Source organism: Macrobrachium nipponense, chromosome 6, assembly GCF_015104395.2.
Source record: "Macrobrachium nipponense isolate FS-2020 chromosome 6, ASM1510439v2, whole genome shotgun sequence".
NCBI classification, from domain to species: Eukaryota; Metazoa; Arthropoda; class Malacostraca; order Decapoda; family Palaemonidae; genus Macrobrachium; species Macrobrachium nipponense.
In genome coordinates this window covers 76279599-76300928 of record NC_061108.1, presented here as the reverse complement: position 1 = coordinate 76300928, position 21330 = coordinate 76279599, and the positions used below count along the sequence as shown (strand labels likewise).

Below are 21330 nucleotides of genomic sequence, written 5' to 3'. Positions count from 1 at the left end.
AATATTGAACTTATTCTCTAATTGTGAATTAGAATATACAAATACAATTACTCACAGCAAAGTAAATCTTACAAGATACATATCTAAAGTAAGTGTGGTACCCTAGCATTAAAATAAGGGATCCACACTAAAGAATGTTTACAATTACAAACTGGTGTGGGTGCCCCTAGCAAAAAAATAAGGGACACACCACCAAGCCATAATGATAAGCAGCTAAGGCTAAAAAGGCTATATTATAGAGCATAACGGCAGGTTAGGTGAAATGCTAGTTGAGGCAGGTAGAAAGGAGATCTGGATCTTCAACTACGACTACTGTGCAATGTCAGGGGAAACTATGTTCCCTGCTGCCACTGCTGGAAACTTTAAAGATTCTAAGGACTTTAAATAGTGACGCTTAAAAACTGTCGGCGATTTCCATCCAGTATATTTTTTCAAATCATCAAAATTCATGTGTTGAAAATAATTAATGGAGGTGGCTACAGCCCTGACATCATGGGCTTTAGGGAATGACTCAGGGTTTGCTTGTTTAATAAAGTAGAGGATCTGTTGTCTAATACCCTTAACTGAGAGAGTGGCACCTTTCTCTCTCATAAAGAGGGGACCCGAAGAGGAAGAAGATGTCCTAGACAGAAATGCTCGCAAGGTCATCACTGGACAAAGAGAAGGGTCATTTTTAGCTAAGAATCTGCGATCCGGGGAGAGTAAAACTTCTCCTGAGGGGAGGAATTCTATATGCCCTGGATCTCTGGATAAAGCCGACAGTTCTGAGATCCTGGCTCCTGAGGCCAGACTTAGCAAAAATAGCGTTTTTCTTAAAAGCATTATGAAAGTACATGTGGAGTTGTCAGTGTCCGAAGCCAGTTTGAGGACATCATTTAGGAACCATGATACTGAAGTAGGCCGTACTGAAGGTCTAAGTCTTGCACAAGCTTTGGGAATAGACGTAAAGTAAGAGTCTGTTAAGTCTATTTTAAAACCTAGCTGAAAGATTTTCTTTAAGGCTGATTTCTTAGTAGTAACAGTGCTAGCTGCTAATCCTTTTTCGAACAATGACCTGAAAAAGGATATAGCTGAGTTGATTGTGATGGTTGTGGTGTTTGTTTCCTTCAGGAAAGATGCTAACTTTTTGACCGCAGCGTCATACTGCCTTAAGGTTGATTCCCTTTTGTCTGATTCTAGGAAAAGGATATTCTGGGGATCTATGTCTGCATCTTTTCTAGCCGCAAACTTCATGAAGTCCATAAAGTTAGGGCTTTGAGAATTCCTGAGGAAGCGAACACAGTCCTCATTTGTACTGACTGAGATAGTCTGGGATTGGGGATCCGTTGAGGGCGAAGACCCAATTCCAGAAGCAGGGATACCAGTTGCTCTTCGGCCAGTCCGGGGCTACTAGGGCCACTTGCCCCTTGAAAGTCCTGAGTTTGTTCAGGACTTTCAAGAGAAGATTCACTGGAGGAAAGATGTAAATCTTCTTCCATTGGTTCCAGTCTAAGGACAGTTCGTCTGTGGCATATGCCAGAGGCTCCAGGTTGGGGGCCACATAGCAAGGGAGCTTGTGGTTCGCTTGGGAGGCGAAAAGATCTACTTGGAGACCTGGAACACTCCAGCGTATCCACTGGAACGATCTGTTGTCTAGGGACCCTTCTGATTCTAGAGGAACTGACCGGGACAGAGCGTCTGCTATCACATTCCTTACCCCCACCAGGTGGGTGGAGGATAGATGCCATTTGTACTTGTCCGCTAGAGAAAAAATGGCTACCATGACATGGTTCACGTGCCTTGATTTGGATCCTCCCCTGTTGATGCAGTATACTACTACTGCGCTGTCCAATACTAGTTTTACGTGCATATCCCTTGGTGGGAGAAGTCTCTTCAGAGTCAGAAATACTGCCATAGCTTCCAATACATTTATGTGGAGCTGGCGGAACTGCAGAGACCAAGTACCTTGAACTTTTCTGAACTGGGAGTACCCTCCCCAGCCGCTTAGTGAAGCGTCTGTGTGGATGGTCAACGCCGGAGGAGGGTATTGAAGAGGAACTGACTTGGACAGGCCTTTCGTCTGTGCCCATAGACGCAGACGATTGCGAAGGATTTGCGGGATTACTGACAACTTGTCCCGAGATTTGACATTTGCTCTTGAGCGCCAAATCCGGTTTATGTCTTTCAGTTTTGCTTTCAGTAAGACGTCCGTCACTGAAGCAAACTGGAGGGAACCTAAGATTCTTTCCTGGTTTCTCCTTGATGCATGTTAGTACTTTAGGAATTGCTTCACTGACTTGGCTATTTCCTTCCTTTTGGGCACCGGAATTGACAGATTGTGGGAGGATAGGTCCCATTGAATGCCTAGCCATTGGAACTGAGACTCCGGAGTGAGCCTGGACTTTGTCCTGTTTATCTGGAACCCTAGGTATTCCAGGAACTGAATCACCTTTTTTGTGGCTTTGAGGCATTCCCAGATCAGCCAATCGTCGAGGTACGCTACTACCATTATCCCTTGCGACCTTAGTTGTTGGACAACTACTTCCGCCAATTTCGTGAATACCCTGGGGGCTACATTCAGTCCGAAGGGCATCACCTTGAAAGAGAATGCCTGGTCTCCTAGCTTGAAGCCTAGGTAAGGGCGAAAGTATCTCGCAATTGGGATATGATAGTATGCGTCTGTAAGATCGATAGAGGTGGTGACGGCCCCACAGGGAAGTAAGGTCCGTACCTGCGAGATGGTCAGCATTTTGAACTTGTCGCAGCGAATGAACAAGTTTAGCTGGGACAAGTCTAAGATTATTCTTCTTTTTAGTGAGCCTTTCTTTGGCACGCTGAACAAGCGACCTTGAAACTTTAAATGCTTGACTCTCGAAATTACTCCTTTCTGAAGGAGTTCCTCTGCATAATCTGTCAATTCCTCCGATGGAAGTTGAAGGAATGGCCTGGATGGAGGGGGACCTTCGATCCAACTCCAACTCAGACCCTTTGACACAATACTCTGCGCCCATTTGCTGAACCCCCACTTGTGCCGGAAGAGGAACAGCCTCCCTCCTACCTTGGAGATCTCACTGCTGTTGTGTGGGGGGAGCTCCTCGCCTGTCACGGAAGTGCTTCCCTCTGTTGATGGTCCTTCCTGCGCCTCTTTGGCAAAAGTTGCCTCTGGCCCTGCTTCCCCTAGCAAACCGGTTGAAGGTTTGGAAAGTCTGGCCTTCAAACACGGGGTTGAACGCCGGGGAAACCACGGAAGAGGTAGAGGGCTGAGGTTGAGGAGAAAGCAAAAGGATCGGCTGGTTTTGTCCTTTCGCTGTAGTGGGCTGCCCTGTCTGGGTGACCGGGACCGCTTGGACTAAGTGCTGCTGCTCTGGTACGGTTGGAACCGCTTAGTCTTCTTCAGTTTCTTCCCTGAGAGGCCCCAACGATCTCTGAGACTCTGGTTAAGTCTCGTCGCTTCTTTCTGGACCTCTTTAACTGCCGACTCCGGGAAGAGGTCCGCCCCCCAGATGTTAGATGAAAGCAACTTATTTGGCTCATGCCGAATAGTTGCTTCCTGGAGGACGTGTTTCCGGCAATTAATCCTTGCCACGACATACTCATACAAGTCTGCTTGGACTGTATGAGTTTGTGACTTTGCCAAAAGCTTGAAGAGCGGTTCTGATCCGTAAGTCAGGGCGGCCACTTCGGTCATGACCATGGTGTTCAGGGTCCTTCCCAGCCTAGACCTTGCCTCAAACTCCGCCTGGATGAGGTTGTCTGGTAGCCTTGGTAATTTTTCACCAAACTGGTCCATGGCGCAGTCCGGCTTAAATTTACCTACGATGAAAGTGGCCGGAAGGTTCTCCCAAAGATCACCAAACGAAGGGAGAAGAGGAGACGTGGGGTCTGCTTCCCTGAGTTGTGGCAATGGTTCACCCTTCATACCTGCCTGTTTAGTGGCTTCTGCTATCTTCCTCAGGAAGGGGAGTGGTGCCTCCTCCTCTGTGGTGAAGATTGTAAAGGGACTTTTAAATGCTTGGAGCCTGGTATTGATACAATCCCAGTCCTCCAAGCAGTGAAGCCACTCTCTTTGAGCATGGTCCCGGCTATACAGGACCGTCTCCTTTGGGATCTTGTCCTCCCTATTCAGCGCCGTCTCCGTCAGCCTGGCATACCCCATGAAAGGAGGCTGTAAGTCTGCAGGGTGGAACTCGAAGTCTTCAATCCTTCGAGTTCCGCATTCCGGGATGGAAAACAGCCCATCCTTGAAGGGAGCATAAGCTGCTATCCTCCAAGGATTGCTCATGGAGAAAGCAGGAAGAGTTTCGTATGCCGGGAGTTGGGCAAGGCCGGCACCGGCACCTACTACCGGAGAATCAGCCTGTGGGACTTGATTTAAGCCTGTTAGAAGGTTCTCTTGGGTGGACATCCTATCAGATAGTTGGGCAAACATCTGTTCCACCTTTGTGCTAAGAGAACCTACCAAGTCCCCTACCTGCTGCATCATACCTGCGGAAAATGCAGCAGGATCAAAAGCACTAGCCGCCATTACCCCTGCCGAGGCCACCGAAGGGGTTCTGGCGGTAGCGGGAGAAGTCACAGACCCGGCGGGAGTACGGGACCTTTCCCTGGAGATTTTGCTCCTAGACCCTCTTGGGAGTGAAGCAGAGGAAGAAGAGGCCTTCACTTTCTCTGCTCCGGGGTGAGAAGCCGGAGACTTACGAGATGAAGAAGACGATGACGTCTTTTTAGTTGACGTCTTCTTCAGGGTCTTCTGCTCTCTGTGTCCCTTTAATTTCGGGATCACAGAAGCAGCAGAGGCACTATGCGGGATCTCAGAACCCGTAAAGCCCTGGAAAGAAGTAGAAGGAACAGGAGACGAAGATCCAGAAGCACCCAAAGGGAGCCCTTGGGTGCCCAACGAACCTACCTCAACTAGCAAATCATCTACTCCTACCGTCATTGGCTCTATGTTGATATCCAACGTTGCCACTTCCGCCACGATGTCCTGGTGGAACCTTCTGTAAAGGCTTGCTCCACCTGCTCCTGGATTGCCGCTATCGTCGGAGCTGCCGCGGCGGGGTCTACGTACCCCGTCGACTTCCCTCCTGGAAAAATCAGGACAGCCATCTTCTTCTCAAGGATGTAGGGCTGTCCTTTGGCGGCGTTTTTCCCAAAGCCGCCAACCCAGGCTTTCAGGGTTGCCAACGCCACTTCTTTCACTGCGGCAGCCTGAAAGAGAGGGTCATTGCAGTCCACATAGAAAGTCTAAAGGTATTCCTTACCGACTAGACTATAACAGAAAGCTTAAGACTAAGTATATATATCAAAGCCTATATGTCATGTAGGAAACTTGATACCCATATGCACTTACTCCGTCCAAAAACTGGTTCACCAGCTTGTAACATATCGAGCAAGCCTCATGGAACCAAACCAGGTAGTCTCCGTGGGGGGTAGCACAGGGGGCATGAGTCCGACAGACCTCATGCCCGCAGGGGTCTTGAAGCACGGCATTACAGCCGGGCTCTTGGCAGTTGGTAGCCTGTAAGTGGAAAGATACATGAGTATCTGAATTACACTCACAGGGCTACTCTAATGCTCCGTTACATGCCGGAGTATATATAAATATAGGCATAATCCCCCCCTGAATTCCTTATGGACTAAGGTGTGATTTAAACTATTAAGAGGGACTCCGGTGTACACCGGAGGAGTGAAAGTTCCCCAAACCATAAGTATATAACTTATAATTTCTCAAGAGAAAAATTCACACCGGAGAACAGGGGAGGATGCCGTAAGCTTAAGCTAGAACTTAAACTAGAAAAGTTATACACTACAAATTATATTTAAATTTGGAGTTGTAGCTCCGGTGTATGAAAATACTCCTCCCTCCATTGACCGGAAGAGTGCCCTAGTAAGAGCAATCACCGGAAAACAAAGGTAGGAACAACAGATAGGAAAGCTATAAGACCTACTGAAATCACTTCCACTCCGGTGGGCGGCGGAGCCCGCCACCCTCCTACAACGGAAGGTACACCGGAGCCAGCTCACCATCCGAAGCGAGGAGGCAAAATAACAAGGAGGGAGAGAAATCAGACCCAAGGTACTCCGGAGAACACCGGAGCAACCGGAGAGGGGGTGGCCAACCCCCAACCCCGACCACGCCGGAGTTCACCCTGAGCACGAGGGAGATGAATGGTCCCCCAGTCTAACAGACTGCCCAACTCCCCTACTCCCTATGCGTGGGAGAGAGGGGGAGCAATGCCCGGGTGAAGCCAGAGGCAGGGAGCGAGCTAGGACAGATCCCTCCCTTCTACCCTATGGGCAAGAGAAGAAGGGGGGGAAGACTGGGGAAGGGCGTCCAGGGTACACGCGATCGAAAGTGGACCACAACATGAAAGGCAACACAACCGACCGTGTCGTGACACGTGTACACAAGGGTCAAATGAGAGCAACAAAACTGTATAAGAAATGATGCAACAAAACTGCTAAAAAAGCGGTACACGTGATCCTATGGGGCAGGACCACGCATAACCAATGACCCTTGAACAAGGAACTGGACGCCCTAACGCTAACCCAACAACAATGAATAAATAAACATTTACATCGAAATAAGAAAGAGGGGGAAAAAACACGAGTGAGAGAAAAAGAAGAGTCCAGGAGGGAACGGCTGGATCCGAAGAAGACAGCCTACCACTCAGAGCTAGCCTTAGCCGATGAAGAGCAATGGCTAGGGTCAGGACAATAAGAGGAAAATCACTCAATTGCCTACAAACTAGATAAAGAAACATACATGCATGAACAAAACCTAGGGGTAGGCTACGAATCCCCAATACGATGTAAATATGTAAATATGTAAATATAATGTCACATAATTAAAAGACTAGAGTAGCACGTGATCAAAATCCTTAAAGGTTAAGGAATGGAAGGTTCCAAGGTATGGGAGACCGAGAAACCTAACGAAACACGAGGCGAGCCATGGCCGCCATGCGCCAGTCCAGGAGGCCTTAATTAGTACCTAAAAAACGGTAAATACCGGCTCCTGGCTGAAAAACTAAATCCAAACCTTTTCAGGGTACTTAACTTAGCTGCTGTGATAGCTGAACGTTCCATGATAAGGGTAAATCCTCAGGAAATCACACAAAACACAGACCAAAGAAAATCACGTGTCACTCCTAGTCGGCTAACTGAAAGGATGGCCACCAGAGGCGCGGCGGTCGGCGTGGCGTGGGGCGTAGTAGTAGTAGTTGCCGCCTCGGCCTGTGGGTCGGCTCTCTCAGATGGGGGATTTTGGTGTAGGAGAATTTTAAATGGCAAGAAGTTCGTGGTAGTGGTCTCACTCACCCCAGATACCATACCGACACCCTTCTTTTATTTTGGGTGAGCAAGTCAGTTATACTGACATCTTCTTGAATTTATTTTTCTCTGGTATTTGTTAGCTCATTTACCTTAGAAATAATGAACTTAAGGATTATTTCACGCAGCGACACGAACTGAGCCCAGAAATAGACTTTTACCAAGGCTATGTAGCCTACTCCTTATAGGGAGCAGGCCGACTGGCTCATGGCCCGTCGCGGTTGGTTGGTGGTCACTCTCGATCGGGAGGCTATGCCGGGTTAGGCCAAGGCGTACCAGACCGGTATTTACAATAACACATAAACAATATAAATACTACAATACAATATATTCATAGAGAGGTATAATGGAAGAGTTGCAAGGAAAATAGGTAAAAAGGGAGAGTACCCCGTATGGATCCATTTTAAGTTTCCGAGATCACAACAGAACTGGACAGGGTAGGCCAACTGATCTCCCCTGCCAGACTGAGGTGGACGGTGGTCCTCGACCAAACCTACTAAATCGAAAATTTCAATCTAGACCGGCAGGGCGGGTGGTCCTCAACCAAACCTACTAAACCGAATTCCTTCGATTTAGACCGGCAGGGAGGCAGATCCAACATCACAATGATAGAGAAGTTCTCTATTTTGACATCCTTCCTGCTAGCATCATAGCACAAACAGGGGGGAGTAGGGTGCGTGTAAGGGTACTAGGGAAGGGACACCTAGCCTACCTTCCTAGGCCTAGCCTAGGCTAGGTTGAGCTGGGGGAGGGGGGGGGAAGGCAACTCATCCAACCTCTTAGTAAAATGAAAATCATCAACGTACATAAATCAAGACTTATCTAAGATCGTGTCAACACTAATCATACGTAATCTTCACTACAAGAGGGAGAGAGAGAGAGGGATAGGGCTCCCTTCTCTCTCTCACGATCATGATAGGCTACGAGTGGCCTAATAATTACCTTGTGCATCACTATAAAATTATGTAGAGACCGGCGTAAACCTCCCTTGAGCCGGCGGGGGGGAGGGTAGTTTTTATTAGTGTAAATTTAAACTACTACTCTTGTACCCCAACGAAAGTCGCGAACGAGTTATGCCTACTCCCTATCTTACTTCAGATAAAGCAAGTACGTAATACACATATGACATTGATGATTATAAATCAATCTTCATAAAAGCATGTAATGCCTAACATATAATGAAAAAATTTCTGTGGAGTTAGTGTGTGAAATTAATTCACGCTTTGATGATGCTCCCAAAATGGCAGTCCAGCCGACGGCGCCCACAATACTTTTTCTGAGGGGCCGAAGGCGACTGTGGAAAGCATCTCAACCATAAAAGTTACAAACACGTAAATTGGAGTACTCAACTTAGGTGTGGTGGGAAGTTCTGCAGTCGACATTGTGAAGAGAGCTTGAATCCTGGGAGCAGTCCGAAAAGCGTGGATTGCACACAGTCGCTAATACAGGAATGGGAGATGCGCGTGTGTATTAGTAGTAGTAGTGAGAGGAAGGTAAGGTGGGTGATGCTTGTAACGGCTCCCACCGTGGAGGGGTTTTGGAGGAGGAATCTTCTAAGTGGCAGAGGGCCTGTGAATAGTGACTTCCACTTCTGCCCTTTACTTATACCGACGCCCCTTGGGGTGCTCGCGCTGAGGGTAGTAACTTCAGCATACCATGCTAGCTTTTTCTCTGGTATATTTAGGTTATATTTATACTTGAAAAATGAGCTACAGGGATTTTTCACCGGCAGACACAGGTCGAACCCAGAAATATGCGGATCATATTTAAAATACGTAAGACAACGAGAATAGCAGGGTACATATGTTTTTATCTCTGGTACGCAGTATTTTCATGCATACATACTAAGTATATTTTCGTGACTAAATACAATTTTTATGATGAAAAGAGATTTAATAATTTTCAAACATTGCAGTTCTGTAATAAGTTAAGGTAAACACACAAAAATGTCAATAGTATAATTGGGTTTTCTTAAGAAATACTTCACCCAAGCCAACTGTCCTCAGATAAACAACTCTTATGATGCCATGAAGCCTTCTTAGAACAGTACTCAGAAGAAATGATACTTGACATGCTATTGGCTGTTGTCTGCAGAGCAGCCAATCCAGGAGCAGCATTCATTTTCCTTGTCACTCATTGGCTGCACACTTGGCGTTGGTTGGTTGAAACCCGCATCCCATCTTGCGAAGATGGAATTGTGGATATCATGCATCTCTTCTTCATCTGCCTCACTGCATAGAAAGTTACTGATATACGTATGCGAACATAATCATGAAGCTGTGTTTGACATATCAGCAAATATCCATGTGAATCACGCCAAAAATGGCCCCTAAAAAGCACCCTGCTCCTTCTAAGGCTTTTGGCATAAAAATCAGTATGTATTTCTTCACATACACACAAAAAATACAGTATAATTAGTGACTCAATAATGTTGCTCTACAAAGAAAAAGCAAATTATTAGTAATAATTTTAGTGAAAGTTCCCTATGGAAAAGTGAAAGTGTTCCACAAAAATCCAAAACAAAGTGGACTGTGGAAATGTGAGACACATAAAACCGGGGAACACTGTACACCAGAACACCATAAACATAGAACATATAAGCCGAAAAGGTCCAGATTACGCAATATATACAGATGGATCTAAATCAGAACACAGTGTGGGGTATGCTGCAATGTCTCAAAACAAAACTAATCAGTTCTCTCTACCTAGTAATGTATCAATATTCACAGCAGAGTTGTGTGCAATTGCATCAACTGTAAAAATAATTAAAGAAACATAATTCAATAATTTTGTGATTTTTAGTGACCTGGGAAGTGCTGTAAAAGCTATCCAGAGTTACAAATAAAAAAAATAATATTGTACAACAAAGGAAATTATTTCTCCATAAGTTATACAATAATGGGAAAAATGTAGAAATGTTGGATCCCTGTCCACATAGGGATCAAAGGAAATGAAGGAAATCAAAGGAAATAAAGTAGCCAAAGAAGCAACCCACATGATAAGATCAAATGTGAATATCCCAGTTACTGCTTATGTAACAAATGAAGATGGGTATCGTAAATAAATGGCAATATACATGAAATGAAGAACCTGAAAATAATAAATTGAAACAAATAAAACCTAATATTAAAAAATGGAGTTCATCATATGAGAGAGAGAGACATGCACTAAGCATAGGCCATACTCATCTGACACATGGATACTCAATGAGCAGCCAATATACCCTGGCTCCCGAGTGCTCAGAATGCAAGGTGAGAATAAGATCAGAGATATGTTGTATGAGTGTCCAAAGTATGACCGCAACGGTTGTCAACTTGTGGTAATAAATCACGGAAGGAAATTTTGTCAATGTTCATATTTATGAAGAGATGTAATTTAATGGATAAAATATAGATTTAATTAATGATGAAAATATGAAAAGCCCTAAATAATTTATGAATAAAAAAAGTTAATGCCACTTAACTTAATCTGATTTTATTTTTTTTATGTGGTATGTATTGATACATGAGTAAATGTATTTATTGTATGCATGTGTTCCAGTGTTAGTGTGCAACTTTGTAGAGTTTTTTGCTCAATGTTTACTTATTTGTCATCACAATGAATGAACTATTCTGTTCCAGAGCTTAGCCTTAGGCCTAGAACTGTTTTATTTTTTTATTTTTAATCTAATCCTTCAGGACCATGAGAGTGTAACTCCTTGGAGGACTCACAGCAGCTACCAAAAAATAGGTTTTTCCTATGTCAAAACGTTTTTTTTTTATCATTTGCTCTAATGACCTTGAAATAAAATTTTTCTGATGACACATGCCATCAGTCAATGTTTGTATGCTGTAAAGTCCATTGCTTTCTTAGCGTTGTCATAATTAAATTGAAATCTTTTGGAAGAAACTTTGTTTCAGATTTATTAACCTTTTGTGTTTTACAGGATGATAATCTTCAAGCAGTTACTGTCTCAGAGGCTGTACAAAAATGTGGAGGATCATCTGTGAGACAAAGTTCTATTTTGGTCCGTGTTCATCGTGTTGTGAGTCACAGGTACTGTTAAAATGTCCCCCAGCCAGATATGAAAGTTTATTTCCTGCTTTAATTTTATATATTCAAGTAAAATCCATGAAAAACTTACCTTTGTTATTATATAATAGAAACCCATAACTATACAATTGCCATTAGTTTTGTAAGGTTTTTTGCCAGACTTGTCAAAAAGTAGAAGGACCCAGCTTGCTGGGTCCACATCTGAACTCTTACATCCTTCTATCAGCAGAAAAAGTTCTTAACACTTAAGGTATGGATAGCTTCTCAGGAGTAGTACAGGCAGTCCCTGGGTTACGACGGTCTCGGCTTACAACATTCCGAGGTTAAGGCGCTTTTCAATTATATTCATCAGAAATTATTTCCAGGGTTACGACGCCTACAACAGTGATCTGGGAGATGAAATATGACACCAAAAATGCAAATTAATCAATATTTGAAGTTTTTTTTGATGAAAAATGCAATAAGAATACAGTTTACATAGTTTTCAATGCACCCAAAGCATTAAAAAAGGGATTTTGACGAAGGAAAAATCTATTTCTGGGCAAGGGTTCGTGTCGCCCAGTGAAATAATCCCTTGAGTTCATTATTTCTAGGTAAATGATACTAACATTACCAGAGAAAAAAAAAATAGGGGGATGTCAGAGTAACTGACTCGCTCATCCAAAATAAAAATAGGGTTTCGGTATGGTACTAGGGCGAGTGAGACCACTACCACGAAACTCTTGTCAATTAGAATACTCCCTCGCCAAAATCCCCCTCCCTGAGAGAGTTGATACACGGTCGGCGCCAGCAACTACTACTACACACCCTCCCACGCCGATCGCAGCGCCTCTCGGGGCCATCCTTGAAGTTAGAGGCTAATCTTGGGCGCAAGGGTGGGAGAAACAAGGGGGGGATTTCATTGGGTGACACGAACCCTTGCCCAGAAATAGATTTTTCCTTGGTCAAAATCCCTTTTCTGGGCTCAGTTCGTGTCGCTTTGTGAAATAGTACCAGAGAATTAGCACAAGATTGGATGAATAAAAGGATTTTGACGTAGGAAAAATCTATTTCTGGGCGATTGGTTCGTATCGTCCAGCGAAATAATCTTTTAGTTCATTATTTCTTAGGTAAATGATCTAACAAATACCAGAGAATAAACAAAATAAAGAAGAGGTCAGTATAACTGACTCGCTCACCCAAATAAAAGAAGGGCGTCGGTATGAACACTAGGGCGAGTGAGACCACTACCACGAACTTCTTGTCAATTAGAAATTTCCCACAACAATATCCCTCAAGGAGAGAGCCGACCCACAGAACGGGGCAGCAACTACTACTACTACAACCCACGCTTAGGTGACTGCCGCGCCTCTGGTGGCCATCCTGAAGTTAGCAATCAATCTTGAGCGAAGGGTTGGGAAGAGGTGGGATTTCGCTGGGCGACAAAGAGAAAGATCTTGGTGAAGGGGTATAACCTTCCATGGTTCCCACCTCAACAAAGGATCCTCATTTTTTGCTAAAAAGCTGCGATCCGGAGAAAGCAGAACTTCTCCTGAAGGAAGAAATTCTACATGACTCGCTTCTCTGGATAGCGCCGACAGTTCTGAAATTCTAGCTCCTGAAGCCAAGCTTAATAAAAATAATGTTTTTCTTAAGAGCATTATAAATGAACATGTCGTATTATCTGTATCCGAAGCTAGTTTTAGAACATCATTTAGAAACCATGACACTGAAGTAGGCCTTACTGAAGGCCTAAGTCTAGCACAAGCCTTGGGAATAGACGAAAAGTAAGAGTCTGTTAAGTCTATGTTAAAACCCAACTGAAAAATCTTCTTCAAGGCTGACTTGTTTGTTGTAATAGTACTAGCTGCGAACCCTTTTTCAAATAAGGATCTGAAAAAGGATATAGCCGAATTGATTGTCATGATTTCAATGTCTGATTCCCTCAGGAAGGATGCCAACTTTTTAACTGCAGCATCATACTGCCTCAAAGTTGAATCCCTTTTATCTGATTCCAGGAAAAGGATATTTTGTGGATCGATATTTGCATCCCTCTTGGCCGCAAACTTCATGAAGTCCATAAAGTTAGGGCTTTGAGAATTCCTGAGGAAGCGAACACAGTCTTCATTTGTACTGACTGGGAGAGTCTGGGATTGGGAATTCGAAGGGGACGAAGACCCAATTCCAGCAGCAAGGGGTACCAGTTGCTCTTCGGCCAGTCCGGAGCTACTAGAGCTATCTGACCCTTGAACGTCCTGAGTTTGTTCAGCACTTTCAGGAGAAGATTCACCGGAGGAAAGACATAAATCCTCTCCCAGTTGTTCCATTCTATGGACAGGGCGTCCGTGGCATAGGCCAGAGGTCCAGGTTGGGAGCCACATAACAAGGGTTTGTTTGTGGTTCGTTTGAGATGCAAACAGATCTACTTGCAGGCCTGGTACCCTCTGGAGAATCCATTGGAAGGAACTGTTGTCCAGTGACCATTCCGACTCCAGAGGAACTGAACGGGATAGAGCATCTGCTATGACATTTCTCACTCCGGCCAGATGGGTGGAGGAGAGGTGCCAACTGAACTTGTCCGCCAGGGAAAAGATGGCTACCATGACATGATTCAGATGTCTTGACTTGGAGCCTCCCCTGTTTATGCAGTGAACTACCACTGCGCTGTCCAGAACTAACTTTATATGAGAGTTCTTTGGAGGGCGTAACCTCTTCAGAGTCAGGAACACTGCCATTGCTTCCAATACATTTATGTGAAGCTGGCGGAATTGGGGTGACCATGTTCCCTGAACTTTCTTGAACTGAGAATATCCTCCCCAGCCGCTTAATGAAGCGTCTGTGTGGATAGTGATTCCCGGAGGGGGAAACTGAAGGGGTACTGACATGGACAGGTTCTTTAACTTTGTCCAAGGTCGCAGACAATTCCGGAGAATCTGTGGTATTGTTGACAGCTTGTCCCTGGATCTGACATTTGCTCGTGAGCGCCAGATCCTGGTTAAGTCTTTCAGTTTGGCTTTCATCAAGATGTTTGTCACTGAGGCAAATTGAAGGGAACCTAGGATTCTTTCCTGGTTTCTCCTTGAAGCATATTTGTACCTTAGAAATTGCTTCACTGACTTCACTATTTCTTTCCTTTTGGCTAGTGGAATTGACAGAGTATGGGAGGATAGATTCCATTGGATGCTCAGCCATTGAAAGCTGGACTCCGGAGTGAGTCTTGACTTTGTCCTGTTTATCTGGAACCCCAGATATTCCAGGAATTGAATGACCTTCGTTGTGGCTTTGCGACATTCCTCGACTGTTGGTGCCCAAATCAACCAGTCGTCGAGGTACGCTACTACCATTATCCCTTGAGACCTCAGTTGCTGAACGACTACTTCCGCCAATTTCGTGAATATTCTGGGTGCTACATTCAGACCGAAAGGAACTACCTTGAAGGAGAATGCTTGGTCTCCCAGCCTGAAGCCCAGATAAGGGCGAAAGTGTCTTACAATAGGGATATGATAGTATGCATCTGTAAGATCGATAGAGGTGGTGACGGCCCCACGGGGAAGTAAGGTCCGCACCTGCGAGATAGTCAGCATTTTGAACTTGTCGCAGCGAATGGCCAAGTTTAAGCGGGACAAGTCTAAGATTACCCTTCTTTTTAATGAGCCTTTCTTTGGTACGCTGAACAAGCGACCCTGAAACTTTAATCTCTTGGCTCTCGCTATTGCTCCTTTCTGAAGGAGCTCCTCCGCATACTCCGTCAGTTCTTTCGATGGAAGTTGAAGGAACAGTCTGGGTGGAGGGGGGCCTCCAATCCAACTCCAACCCAGGCCTTTCGACACAATGCTTTGTGCCCATTTGCTGAATCCCCACCGATGCCGGAAGAGAAACAGCCTCCCTCCTACCTTGGAGATCTCACTGCTGCTGGGTCGAGTGACCTCCGCTGCCTCCACGGAAGTGCTTTCCCCTATTGAGCGACCTTCCTGATCCTCTGACGAAAGGATCCTCTAGCCCTACCTCCCCTGGCGAACCGGTCATAGTGTTGGAAGGCTTGGCCCTCGAACACCTGGTTAAAGGCTGGGGAGACAGCGTAGGAAGTGGGAGGCTGAGCCTGGGGGAAATACGTAGGAGTTGAGCCGGTGTTTTCGATGTAGAAGGCTGGCCTGGCTGAACGATCGGCACAGCTGACACAGCCTGGTTGAAGCGTTGAGGCTTCTTCTGATAAGGCTGAAACCGTCTAGCCTTTTTCAGCTTTTTGCCTGCCGAAGGCTGATCTTGGCGCCTCTTAGCAGTGAGGCCCCAACGATCCTTGAGGCTCTGGTTGAGCCTCGTTGCTTCATTCTGGACCTCCTTAACCATTGCTTCCGGGAAGAGGTCTGCCCTTCAGATGTTTGAAGAAAGCAGCTTATTCGGCTCATGCCGAATAGTTGCTTCCTGGAGGACATGCTTATGACAATTGACCCTCGCTATCACAAACTCGTACAAGTCCGATTGGACCGTACAAGTCTGCGATTTGGTCAATAATTTGAAGAGCGGCTCTGAAGCGTAGGATATAGCCGCTACTTCCGTCATTGCCATGGTGTTCATAGACCTGGCCAGCCTAGTCTTAGCCTCAAACTCAGCTTGAATGAGGCTATCAGGAAGTCTTGGTAGCTTCTCGCCGAACTGGTCCATGGCGCAGTCCGGCTTGAGCTTGCCTGCCGAAAAGGTGTTTGGTAAATCCTCCCACAAATCTCCAAGCGAAGGGAGCAAAGGAGAAGTGGGATCTGCTTCCCTTAACTGAGGCAAGGGTTCTCCCTTCAAGCCAGCTGGGATGGTAACAGCGGCGATCTTTGTTAAGAAGGGGAGAGGAGCCTCTTCCTCCATTGTAAAGATGGTGAAGGGACTCTTGAAAGCCTGAATCCTGGTGTTAGAGCAGTCCATCTCCTCTAAGCACCGAAGCCACTCTCTTTGAGCCTGGTCCCGGGAGTACAGCACTGTCTCCCTAGGGACCTTATCCTCCCTGGTCATAGCTGCCTCCGTCAGCCTGGCGTAGCCAATGAATGGCGGCTGAAGATTCTCCGGGTAAAACTCGAAGTCTTCGATCCTTCGAGTACCGCACTCCGGGATGGAAATGAGTCCGTCCTGGAAAGGGGCGTAGGAAGCCACTCTCCAGGGGTTGTTCATTGTGAAAGGAGGAAGAGAATCATGGGGAGGAAGCTGGATCAGGCCAACACCAGGTGCCGGGGAGGTAGCTTGAGGGGCCTGGTTAAAACCGGACATTAGGTTCTCCTGAGTGGTGATCCTTTCGGATAACTGTGAGAACATCTGCTCCATACTTGTCCTCAATGAGCCTACCAAATCCCCCATGTGCTGCATCATCCCGACGGAGAAAGCGTTGGGATCAAAGGTAGGAGCAGATGCAGAGGTGGAAGGGTAACTCGCTAGAGGTACCTCAGGAGGAGGAGAGGCCGTTGACTCCACCGGAGTACGGGGCCACTCCTTGGAGGACTTGCTCTTGGAAGACCTAGAGCCCGAAGCAGAAGATTTACCCTTCTCTGCTCCGGGATTTGAAGCCGAAGACTTACGAGATGATGACGTCGACGAAGCCTTTTTGGACGACGACGACGCCTTCGTTAGGGTTTTCTGCGCCCTGTGCCCCTTCACCTTGGGTTTCACAGAAGCGCTAGGCGTAGAATACGAGAGCTCAGCTCCCGTAAAGCCTTGGAAGGAAGCAGTAGAAATAGCGGGAGAAGGAGATCCAGAGGCGCCCAAGGGAAGCCCTTGAGCGTCCAACGTACCTACCTCGACCAACAGGTCGTCTACACCTACCATCGGTTCCACATTAAGATCCAGTGTGGTGACTTCCGCTGAAATGTCCTGGCCTGGTTCCTTCATACATGCGGCGACCTGCCGCTGGATTGTTGTCATCGTCGGGGCTGCCTCTGCCGGGTCGACGTACCCCGTCGACTTGCCGCCGGGGAACAGCAGGACAGCCATCCTCTTTTCTAGGATGTAGGGCTGTCCCTTGGCGGCGTTCTTGCCGAAGCCGCCGACCCAAGCCCTCAAGGTTGCAAGGGCGGTCTCTCTAACCGCAGCAGCCTGGAAGAGAGGGTGTCTATTAGCTTTTAGTTTAAAGTTGAGGTTCAACCTTAGACTAAAATAGAGCCTTAAGCCTACACATTTCCGGCATATATTTCACAATAATATGGAGAACTTAAGCTTAAAAGACATATTTCAAACTTAGACCAAAGATATAATGCAGAATTTATATCCTATATATATAGCTGGAAATACTTACCCCGTCCAAAAACTGACTCACAAGATCATAGCAGATCGTACACGTTTCGTGGAACCAGACCTGCAGATTCCCGTGAGGAGTCGCGCACGGAGCGTGGGACCTGCAGACTTCATGCCCACAGGGGTCCTGGAGTACGGCATTGCACCCCGGGTGCTCACAGTTGGTAATCTGTAAGTGGAAGGATACATGACATTCAATATAACACTTACAGGGCTACTCGAGAACTCCGTTGCATGCCGGAGAGTGAAAAATTTTTGGGCATAACCCCTCCCCTACTGCCTTGATAGGCATAATATATAGCTCCGGTGTGTGCCGGAGTAGGAAAACAGAGGGCAAGGGAGGGACCCAGCTTAAGATAACTTATAAATAACTTATAATTAACTTAAGCATAAAATAGCACAAAATTTTCGGAGGACGATTCCGAATCGCGGTGGTGTCCGACTCCGCCGGCTGCGCCGGAGAGACGGGATGGTTAAAGTAAAAGTGACCGACTGTACGCATGAAGTCCGCCAGTAGGCGGGGCTACCTAGCTCCCTCCCCCGCAATCGGCGGAGCTCCGGGAAGAAAACAGAGAACCGACATCACGGGGGAGAAGGCGAGGGGGCGAAACAGAACTCGAGCCTACAGCGGAGCGACGGGAGCAACAAAGGAGGGGGGAGGCTAACCCCCCAACTTCGCCACAGCGGAGCACCGTGAAGCAGGGAGACAAGGTCACTCCCAGTCAAGTGTCTGTCCAGACTCCCCTACTCCCTCCGCGTAGGGAGAGAGGGAGTCGGGCTCGGATGTAGCGAGCAAGGACCTCCCTCCCTCCCCCCTACTCTATGGGAGAGCGGGGGGAGGGCGAGGCAATTGGGACTGGCGTCTGGCTGTACCGCGATCACGGGGTGACCACGATACGATAACACAATAAAAATAACGAGATCGATAGCCTAGGTAAAGCAACCAAAATAATCAGAAAGATGCAACAGCGTGATGCAACAAAACTGATACTAAGGAAGCAACAAAACTGATGGGGACCATGTGACCATAAAACCTAGGCTAAGATAACGTACCAGACGCCCTAGGCTAAACCAATATAAAATAAAATAAATAAAATTACACAAAAGTAGGGGAAATAAATATAGGAAGAGAAAAAAAAAAAATCCAGGAGTGTACGACTAACCCGAAAGAAAGTCTACCACTCAAAGCTAGCCTGGGCCGATACTAAGAGCTATGGCTAGGGTCTGGATAGAAGAGATAATGCCTACGTAAGGTAGAGAGACATGCATGCATGACATAAAACCAATGCAGGCTAGATCCCCTAGCAAAAATAATAATCATAAAAAGGCCTAGAGACGCACAGAAAATAAGGGAAGGTTCCAGGTATGGGAGACCGAGAACGAACCCGCCATGAGGCAGAACAATGCCGCCATGCTTCAGACCGAGAATCTGTATTTATTCCTAAAAAACGGCAAATACTGACTCAAGGAAGGAACGAACTAAATAGGAACCTTTCGGGATACTTAACTTAGCTGATGCGATGGCAGAACGTTCCATAATGGCGAAAAATCCGTGAAATAGCACGAAAAACACAAGAGCAAGAAAAGTACAAGCGTCTTGTAGACCTCTAACTGAAAGGATGGCCACCAGAGGCGCGGCAGTCACCTAAGCGTGGGTTGTAGTAGTAGTAGTTGCTGCTCCATTCTGTGGGTCGGCTCTCTCCTTGAGGGATTTTGTTGTGGGAAATTTCTAATTGACAAGAAGTTCGTGGTAGTGGTCTCACTCGCCCTAGTGTTCATACCGACGCCCTTCTTTTATTTGGGTGAGCGAGTCAGTTATACTGACCTCTTCTTTATTTTGTTTATTCTCTGGTATTTTTTAGATCATTTACCTAAGAAATAATGAACTAAAGGATTATTTCGCGCAGCGACACGAACTGAGCCCAGAAAAATAGGGTCTCAATAAAACGAAAATAAAATAAAATAAATGAATATAATATAGTTTAAATATTTACAAAGTTATCATAACTAAGGTTTAACTTAACCTAATGTAACAAATGTTAGTTTAGAACATAAAATTGGACTTAAAAAGTACACTTAAACTAACTTATGATAACTTAAACTAGATTGTATGAGGCAGTATGTACAAGTGAGACTTCTCTAGCATAAAAATAAGAGAGGATAACTCACTACAGTTCTTAAGTCATATGAATGAATAGCTTATAATACATATGAGTGTGCCTCCCTAGCAAAAAAATAAGGGAGGACAACACCAAATGATCACAGTTAGTAACAATATTTACAAGTGTGAGTGCCCCTAGCATAAAAATAAGGGGCACATCACTATATGTAGCCTTCTTAGGCAGCTAAGGCTCAAAACACAATTGAACCTGACGGTAAGGTTAGGGGAAATGTTAGTGAGGCAGGTAGAAAGGAGATCTGGATCTTCGACTACGACTACTGGACAGTGTCAGGGGAAACTATGTTTCCCGCTGCCACTGCCGGAAATTTAAGAGATTCTAAGGACTCTAAGTAGTGACGTTTAAAAACTGTTGGCGATTTCCAGCCCGTGTACTTCTTTAAGTCATCGAAATTCATATGCTGGAAGTAATCAATAGAGGTGGCCACTGCCATGATGTCATGGACTCTAGGGAATGAATCAGGGTTAGCTTGTTTAATAAAATACAGGATTTGTTGTCTAATCCCTTTTATTGAAATAGTGCCACCTTTCTCCCTCATAAAGAGGGGGCCTGAGGATCTAGATGATGTCCTGGACAGATAGGCTCGTAAGGTTGTCACCGGACAAAGAGAAGGGTCTTGTGGAAGAGGGAGGACCTACCAAGGGGTCCTCATTCTTTGCCAAAAAGCTACGATCTGGCGATAATAGGACTTCTCCTGAGGGGAGAAATTCTATATGTCCAGATGCTCTGGAAAGAGCCGACAGTTCTGATATTCTGGCTCCTGAGGCCAGGCTTAATAAAAATAATGTTTTCCTTAATAACATTATATAGTTACATGAATCGGTGTCAGTATCTGAAGCCAGTTTGAGAATGTCATTCAAGAACCATGAAATTGAGCTCGGCCTTTCTGAAGGTCTGAGCCTAGCACAGGCTTTAGGAATAGACGAAAAGTAGTAGTCTGTTAAGTCTATCATAAAACCAAACTGGAAGATTTTCTTTAAAGCTGACTTATTAGTGGTAATAGTGCTAGCTGCTAGACCCTTTTCAAACAGGGATCTGAAGAAGGATATAGCTAGATTAACTGTCATGGTATGAGCGTTTGTTTCCTTCAGGAAATTTGCCAGTTTCTTAACAGCAGCATCGTACTGGCGTAAAGTTGATTCCCTCTTATCCGATTCAAAGAAAAGGATATTCTGGGGATCAATATTTGCATCTCTCTTAGCCGCAAACTTCATGAAGTCCATAAAGTTAGGGTTTTGAGAGTTCCTGAGGAAGCGAACACAGTCCTCATTTGTACTGACTGAGACAGTTTGGGATTGGGGATCCGTCGAGGTTGGAGACCCAGTTCCAGGAGGAGAGGATACCAATTGCTCTTGGGCCAATCCAGAGCTACTAGAGCTACTTGTCCCTTGAATGTCCTGAGTTTGCTCAGGACTTTCAATAGAAGATTCACTGGAGGAAAGATGTATATCTTCCTCCATTGATTCCAGTCTATGGACATGGCGTCTGTGGCGTAAGCCAGAGGGTCCAGGTTGGGGGCCACATAGCAAGGGAGCTTGTGGTTCGCTTGTGATGCGAAAAGATC

At 45.8% G+C, this 21330-nt stretch overlaps 1 protein-coding gene across 1 annotated transcript in view; it reads left to right on the top strand.

Moving 5' to 3' along the window:
• The window catches only part of LOC135216180 (uncharacterized), a 535405-nt gene that overhangs the window by 249121 nt on the left and 264954 nt on the right, over positions 1-21330 (top strand). Inside the window, exon 7 of the mRNA XM_064251313.1 lies at positions 11234-11343. Within this exon, the coding sequence (XP_064107383.1) occupies positions 11234-11343 (110 nt within the window). The remainder of the gene's footprint in view (positions 1-11233; positions 11344-21330) is intronic.